The sequence below is a fragment of the Echiichthys vipera genome (genome assembly GCF_963691815.1).
Source record: "Echiichthys vipera genome assembly, chromosome: 2".
Taxonomy (NCBI): domain Eukaryota; kingdom Metazoa; phylum Chordata; class Actinopteri; order Perciformes; family Trachinidae; genus Echiichthys; species Echiichthys vipera.
The window spans coordinates 29,053,883-29,062,696 of NC_139827.1; the positions used below are offsets into that span (position 1 = coordinate 29,053,883).

General features: G+C 42.2%; 1 protein-coding gene across 1 annotated transcript; it reads right to left on the bottom strand.

Moving 5' to 3' along the window:
* Positions 1–932: 932 nt before the first annotated feature.
* On the bottom strand, positions 933–8,814 carry LOC310956594 (high-affinity choline transporter 1-like; the record flags this gene model as incomplete). The annotated part of the gene is made up of 8 exons (XM_083926883.1): positions 8,616–8,814; positions 7,519–7,632; positions 5,651–5,806; positions 5,406–5,554; positions 4,356–4,499; positions 3,299–3,452; positions 1,580–1,797; positions 933–1,496 (listed from the first exon to the last, which is right to left on the bottom strand). The coding sequence occupies exons 1-8, from the start codon at positions 8,797–8,799 to the stop codon at positions 933–935; spliced, it is 1,683 nt and encodes a 560-aa protein (XP_083783009.1). The 5' UTR covers positions 8,800–8,814.

Consider the following 8,814-nt stretch of genomic DNA (forward strand, 5'->3'; position numbering starts at 1 on the left):
TGCTAGAACAGAAGAAGAGTCTGCAACCTTGAAAAATCCTTCTTTAGTTTTGTTCCCGCTGTTCTATCACATTTTCCTTTCTGACATTTTGCCGCTATATTGTCTAGTAACAGTGAGTGACGTGTCATTGACGTGACGGCAGCTGATTGGGTAAATGTAGCCAATATCTATCTATCTATCTATTTATATTTTATTCTATTATTCTACCCAATCAGTGACCTTTTTAAAAAAAAAAAATGTTTTCCCCAGTGTAGTAAATAAAAAATAAATTTAAAATAGTCTGGCCAATCTGGGGCACCGAGGCTGCAGCCTATGCCAGCCTGTGCACTAATCCGCCTCTGTGAAGAGCAGAGCCTTTTTCTCCCCTAAAAAAAGGCAGCACATTTTAGTTATGGTCTGATCTCGAAGTGCTAATGAAACTGTCTGAATGTCAACCAGATTATTCAAATTGCAACTATTCTGTTTTTCTCACTTGGAGAAAAGTGTCGGAACGCCGTTCAGGTATTTTCAATTCAGTTAAATTTTATTTATAGTGCCAAACCATAACAAAAGTTATCTCAGGACCCTTTACAGAGTAGGTAAAGAGCACACTCTATGACTTATTTATGATTTACAGAGACCCAACAATTCCCCCGTAGAGTATGGTGGCAACGAAAACCTTCCCTATAACAGGCAACGACTAATTTATAATGTATATCATAAAATAGAATAGAAATACTTTATTGATCCCAAGCTGGGAAATGCAGTCATTTTTTGTGATGGAGACATACCGAGCGAGAGGACATTTGAGAGGGCGTAAAATACAAAAAGCATAAAATACATCATCAGCAACTATTAACAACTTCAAATAAACCATTTTGTCTAAATATATACATTTATCTAGATCATAATACAATTAAGGCCAGCGACCTTTCAAAAGGAAAGACAGCAGGTTACGATCCAGTCTGAAACACTGGCTGCAAGGCAACTCCATGTCTGTTCCCATCACACTCAGCATCACTTTCAGCTTCGGCATTGAGATTCTGCGTGACGGGATCCGCGGGGGACGCAGTAGCATTACGTTTAACTTTGAAAATGTCCCACCTCTGAGGCAACAGGCCATGACTGAACATGAACAAAGCTAGCCAGGAAAAAACCAAGATGGTTACCAAAGTGCAGAGCATGGAGACTGTCCTGATAGGAGACTTTTGGACGTAGACGCCATCTTCCAGTGTGCAACCTGGAAGATGAAGAACAACAGGAAGACCTACATTGTTCTCCCCCAATAAAATTCTTACAGTCAGCCCTATGATGTAACCTCCCATGGCACCATAACCATTTGTCACTTTAAAGAAGAGCACAGAGACCAGATGGGGGAATACAAGGGTGTAGGAGGCATCCGCTCCAAGAATCCAGAGAATCAGGGGGCTTTTGGTGTAGAACGTTATGGATGTCCCGACCAGACCCACCACCACCACTGTGACCCGAACCACCCACTGCAATTCATTGTCTGATGCCTATGAACATGGAACCATACAAAAGGAGAAACCTCATTATTCATTCACATACCTTTTTTTTTTTTGTATCTTGTGCTCTTTACCTGTGTACGCAGGATGTTCTTGTAGATGTTTGAAGAGAAAACAGAAGTTGCAGACAACAGGGCAGAGTCTGTGGATGACATGACAGCAGCGGCCACAGCTCCAATCCCAATGATTGAGATGTAAGATGGAGTGAGGTATTGTAGGGTCAGGGGCAGGACCAAACTAAGCTCACCACGTACATACGGAGATGGAGAACCGTACAGCGTCATGTTCCAGTCTGGGTAACAGAAATAACAGAATACATTGGTGTATTTTTCAATCTTAAACCTAACCTATAATGAAATCATAAAAGCCTTCCTCATCTAAACCTGCAGACACAGCATCTATAGTTTGTATTGAGATAAAGATGAATCAAGTTTCAAGTGGCTGGAGATGATCTATGGTGCATGGTCCAAAGTGCATGGTGCAAGTGTATTTAACTCAAACCTGTCTAACCCACTTCCAATTTTGCCACATATTCTTTGTGCAAAGCAAGGCACAAGGGGCAAAGGGGTTGTATTTAGTTTCTTAATTGGTCAGGTTTGTGTTTTGGGAGTAACATGAATGAAACCAATAAGTGTCAGCTCCCATTCCCTTTAAAAGTCAGGTGCGTGTGCATCCGGCATATTGTTCTTTAAACGGTGGGTCTGGGAAATTGGAGAAGCGAAGAAGGAAACAGATCTGGTCGTGAGCAAAGCTGAGGGTCCTCCTCAGTCAACAACTCCGTTGGACAGCATTTGATTAAATGCACAAAAAAATCTATTTAACTGAGGACCCAAAGGAGGAATTGTCGGGTCTCTGTAAATCGTAAATAAGTGTGGTCTAGACCTACTACGGTATGCAGTACTATATGCATTATGCAAAGTGTCTTGAGATAACTTTTGTTATGAGTTGGCACTATTAATAAAATTGAATTGAATTCATACTCATTCATACTGCTGTTTTATTTGTTCTGGCAGATAAGTATTGCCTCACTCCCATACTGACAGATTACCCAGCCATAGGCTGACCAATCACAACCGTTTATCTCAAGTTGGACGGGTTTGGATGATGACTGACAGCGTCACCGTCCAGTCTGCAGGTCCATTCAGCTCAGTTTCTAATGCTCAGGAAACTCAGATCAAAATGGCGGATCAGGCAGGATTGATCAAATATAACTCAAGATCTTGTTACTGTATTGATGATTTCTCACAGAAAATTCTCTTTTGAGAAAAACATGTTAGTATACCATTTAGCTCTAAAGTTTGTGACCACCATTGTTTTCCACTAAGCAAGCACCACCCATAGACTGTATACATATTTTATACAGTCAGCACCGCCGTTTCGTTGTTGTGATTGGTTGTGGGTCACGTTAAGTTGCTCTGGTTGGTTGCAGTTCTATCTCATTGCATCCAGAGGCATTTTGGTCTGCACTGATGATAATGCCTCTGGGTAATAAAAAATGAACCGAGAGGCCCAGACTAATAAGCCTATTAGTCTGGTGATGCCAGGCTATAAAGCAATGGGTATACTGTATATACAGTACATGGGTATTGGCCACAAATACAAATAGCTCCTGGCCACAGTGTCAGTATTCCTGTAAAGCTCTGTCATCTCTTACCTATTCTGGTTTACCGGATGTACAGTGTGGGGATAAAGCCTGAAATCCTATGGCAAACAATTATAAAATGTAATCAGCTGTTGACTCAGAGGAATCTAGTTAATTTAGTCTTCCAGTTCATCTCTAACTTAATTCCCACCTGTGGAGGCTGCAACAGCCCCAACCAAGACAGGGGGGATTCCTAGTATGGCGATGGCAAGAGCAGCAGCATAGCAGGTTAACTGGGCTGTTTGTGATGAGGAGGCAGACAGCGTCCTCTGGTGGAAGCACTGAAATGAAAGACTACCAAGACCCTGGAAAAAAAAAAAATAAGAGAGAGGAGGAAGATGCATGTTGAAAACAAGGAAAAATGTGAAAGAAAAGCAAAGAAGAAATTGTACTCATACACAAGCACTTCCCTTTCCTCCCTCAGATTGAATATTGCACAGAGCCTGGGATTCATTCATTCTCACAACATCTTCAAAGGTTACACTCCCAGGATGCACTGGGCAAAAGTAAGGACAACCAATAGTCATTGACTAATTCGTCTGGCATTGTGACTTAAAACAGTGGATTCTCGGTTGAGAAAGCAATCATTCCAGTAAGCACCATGGGGGGAATAACGATAAGCTAGTCAGCGCCAGGGGAGCAACTACAGCTATCGTCAGAGTGTGTTTACATAGATGACATGTCTCCTCAATATCACCCAACATCGTAATTTGTTTTCACTTCACTCTGCTCCACATAAGGGAACTTTGCCAGTCCTCAACCAGCTCTGAATCATTGCAACATGGTCAGCGTTGCATCACCCCACAGACACCCACTGTTGCTCCAGGCGCTGGCAAAATGGAGATATACACCATCCATCTGTACTTACTGTAATGAAACAAAATGGTTTAAAATTGGGAAAGTTTCCCTTAAAATTACAGGATTTCTCATGTACATGACATTGAAGAATTCAGGTTACTTAAAGTTGCAATCCGTAAAATGTCATCTAAAAAAAAAAGTTAGAACAAAGCGGCCGTGAATGTGACAAGATGGAGGGCTCTGAAAGAACAGGCTCGCCTGCAATTACATCCTACCACCAAGGAGGCAGCAAGAAACAACGTATGTCAAATCTTTCAGAGTATGACTTTAAGTCCATGTAAAGGCATCGATGGTGGTTTGTCTGTCCAGCAGCAGGAAAGTACAATTCCTATATAATAATTTTTCCTTACAATCATTAAGAAGTCGTCAATCCACTTCCAGACTTTGTCATGCTCTAAAGTGCCGACCCAGGGTTCTTGGAATGTGTGGTTGAAAGCAGTTTGGGCAATGTTTACAGATGTGGGGTTGAGCAGCAGGAAGGGGATACACAACCACTGCAAAAAGATATTGATATCATCAGACTGGAGACCTTAGCACATCAGAGTTAGTTATTTTGTCAGATGTAATAATACATATATTACCTTACATTCAATCCATTGTGTTGACACACCAAACCTAACATTGCTGTTTTGCATAGATGCTTTTGGAGGTTTTGATTGTACGTTTTGTTTTCCTCCTTTCCGTTGAAAGATTCAAAAGATGTGAACTGTGTATTAAAGAACTTTTATTGCTGCATTGACTTTGACTGTCTGAGTTGTTATGATGATGATATTCCCCCAAGGGGCAGTATCTACCATACTGTCAATTGCTGTTCAGGATTACCTGGATTGGGGTGACTTTAAAGATTTATTTTTGTCTTTTTGTTTTCAGCATTTGGCATTGGACAGACAGAAAACATGGGGCGAAAGCGTGAGGGATGGACATGTGACAAAGAATTCTAGTTGGAATCTGAAAACCAGAGACATTGCAATTACACAGTATGCCCCTTTAACTAGTAGGCCAAGGAGGCTTCCCAGAATTGCAATACTTTCTTTGGTTGTTTGTGACGTTTGCTTCTAGTAATTTTTTTTTACTAATGTATCATTCTGGGCTCTATATCATCGGCCTATCTCAAAGCAGTTCTCCAGCTTCAGTTTTCCCTTCCCCCTGTCCTTCACACTTTCTCTGCTCAGAACTAAGTTTTGGAAAAGTCTTCTTGAGGGTGACAAACCACACAACAGTCACTGAACTATTTGATTGATGACATGACCTCAAACTAAATGCTGTTTGTGTAGCACTCAATCATACTATCAAGATGTAAGTTATATACATGTTGGCTGGTGGAATTTAATATCAGATATCAATAAACATATCTGCAGATACTGTACATCATGAACATGTGCTACTGTACTGTTACTCACCAAACTGAGGAAAATTAGACAGAGCTGGATAACGTCAGTGTAGGCCACTGAATAAAGGCCTCCTAACAAAGTGTAGATTATGGCCACACCTGATGAGATCCAAACAGAATAGGCATAGGGCAGGTCCAGTATCACACTCATAGTTCCGCCTGTTAGTGAGACCAACAAACAAAGAAACTGAAATGTTTTAATTAAGTCCGCTACTTGAAAATGTGTGGTTTTGAGTGGTAGGTATATATGTTTACCTAAGCTAAGCAGAGTGCAGGACACCCACAGCACATCCACCAGCAGAGAAGGCAGCACCAGAGCAACACTCAGTACTTTGCCATACTTTATCTGGAAGGGGTCCATCATGGTGACGTACTTCTTATCCCTCATTGGCTTAGCAAAGAAAAGACCACCTTGAGCAGTGGATGAGATGCCGCAATTAGTCATCATAATTGATGATGAGTGTCAACATCAACATTTTGAGTGGATGCACCTTTTTTTTACTTCTTCTAAAACTCTTCAATACATTCCAATCAGTGTTTCTGCTGTATTCATTCTGCTTTCACACGAAAATGAATATCCTCTTCTCTTGTGTTTTACCGAGTGTTGAAATACACGGGCAGGTGCCATAGACCGTATAAAAAATGGACGTAGCATACCCGTCGGGGCCCGTTCTCTCAACTAGATCCACTCATACTCGCCTCTGGGAGCCGCTGTCTTGTCAGACTTTGACTCCTCCTCATTTCCTCTGACCAAAAAAGGGCATTGATGTGACGTTGGGGGGGGTTACATCAGTCTGGCTGACGTTTACTGGATTAGCCACATTAGCTTCACCGCCTGGGAACTAGGCTAACAGCACACGCTACTACATAAATGGGAGTGGGAGTCAATGTTGAGATTATTGTCTGGGACCGGGAGTCATTTTTTTAATATTGTAACGGGAACAGGATTTTTTAGGGGGTACAGACTGACACGGCACTCCGTGTCTCCGGCGGAGATTACAACGGCTCGGCCAGTCAAGTGAAGTGCAGCCAGCATTTATGATCTATAATTTAAACTGATATCCAACACAGTACCATACTCAGACTGTAAAACACAGACCCTCACGGACCGAATCCTTTTTAATAACTTTTACACGGTGTGTTCCTAAAACATCTGTTTGTACAGTCGATCAAAGAGCAAACCATCTTTCACTTATGATAACACCTCCACATGAATGACCGCAGTCCTGGTCGAGATGACGGAGTTAGCATGCTAATCCTGACAACTAGCCTCTGAGGCGAAGTGAGGGCCAGTGGCTAGCTGTCACTCAAGAAGCTGCGCCCCTAATTATTCATGTGTCATGGAGATATGACCTAAACATACAGACTAGAATGTCAACAGGTCTTAAACAGGTTTAATGATGGTGTGAAAACAGCCTGTTTAACATGGGGGTCAGTGAGAAACTGCTCTGTTAGTGGACAGTCAGAGAACTGCAGTTTTTGGCACTTCCTTATTGGATCAACCAGGAAGTGGCTGTGGTGGGGGCTTGGCAGGACCCTGACACAGACATCTGCTGCTGCATGCCAGCTACAGAGCAGCAGAGCGCTTCCTTTAGAATCAACAGCTGTTGTATGGAAGTCGTGGTGCTTCGTGTGATCGTGCTACACACACAAAGAGGAGAGGAGATACCGAGGTGGGGCGGGTGTGGAAGAGTGAGTCGTCCTCCATTCAAGAGATCAGCGGTTCGATCCCCAGCTCGAAGTGTCCTTGGGACACTGAAGACACTGAACCCTGAAATGCTCCCTGTGCTGCGCATGGGTGTGTGAATGTGGTGTGAATGATTAGATTAGATGGTATCTAGATGTCCACCACCATCTGTCTGAATGGGTGAATGTGACAAGTGGTGTGAAAGCGCCTTGAGTAATCAGAAGACTAGAAAGGCGCTATATATATAAGAACAAGTATTTCCTGAAGCTAAGCGGCCCAAAAATGACTGACTGTTGAAAGTGTTGTACATTTACTGTAGCTGTTTAGTAAAATGTTTATGAAAACTGATCAAATATGCTGCACAGAGTTCAACAATAAGTTGACATTATCAAGATGAGCACAGCCTTCTGCCTCTATAGAGTATGACTCATCTTACCTATTATGAAGGACACAGAGTAATATAAAGGCATAAGAGCCCATATCAAGCCCATTTTAGGAGAGTACACCGCCTCAGCCACACCCAGGATAAATCCACCTCCAACCCAGGTAGCTGCAGAAGAATGACACACACACACACACACACACACACACACACACACACACACACACACACACACACACACACACACACACACACACACACACACACACACACACACACACACACACACACACACACACACACACACACACACACACACACACACACACACACACACACACACACACACACACACACACACACTTTATTTACCTGGACTTTGATTTGACTGATTCGGCTGTGTTTACATGTGATGTTAGTCACTACTACCAGGTTTGGAAATGAAACAGCTGGCTTCTTGTTGTAAGATATATGAACTGGAAACAGACAGTAGTTTGTTTTCTCAAAACAAACTTTTCTTCAGACCACAAGATCATTAACCACGAGGAAACAGCTTTAACACAATCAGACAATTAAAGATGTTTATGACAAATACAAGCAGTCTGCTTGGAACAATGAAGCAGGTCTGATATGTCCTTTCCACAAAAAAGTATTCCACATTTAAATCCTTAAAAAGGTATCTACACCTTCTACCAGAATTGATGAATATGCTAATTAAATTAATTACTAAAGTTTCCCTGTTCAACATTAGATGTCTCCACCTTCACTGCAACCCCATTCTCAGTGTGTGTGCACTGGCTGCTTCAAGTTTCTACATCACACTTGTATTAGAGCAGGATTGACTAGTTCTAATATCACGGATCATGACTGTAGGCCCACCGTTAAAATCAGCTTTTTTTAAATGAGCACAGAGCACAGTTCGAGGTTCAGTTGATAAATGTGAAAACAGCCTTTTGTGTTAAACTAAGTAACATATTTTAAATGGAGATTGAGAACAGGATAAAAAAAATGCAACCAGGGTCATCCTCTGCATCTTTGCACAACACCTAAGTTCTGCTCACAAATTTACAAAAAAATACCTAATGACTAATAGAAAGAACCGCTACCCACTCTGGCTAACATGAGCTTCTAACCCGCACAGAAGAACTCACCAGTCATGGTGAAAATCCCAACCAGTAAGCTGATATTTCTGCCTCCAAGGAGCACCACTTCGGTCCTGCTTCCATGGCTCTTCCTCTCAGCCTTCCTGGACTTAGTGGCAGCCCACACTCCTGTCCCCAGAATCAGGATATAGAACAGCATCACAGCAATCACACCAGGGATGTTCAGAGCCATGGTGGTCAGCCCCTA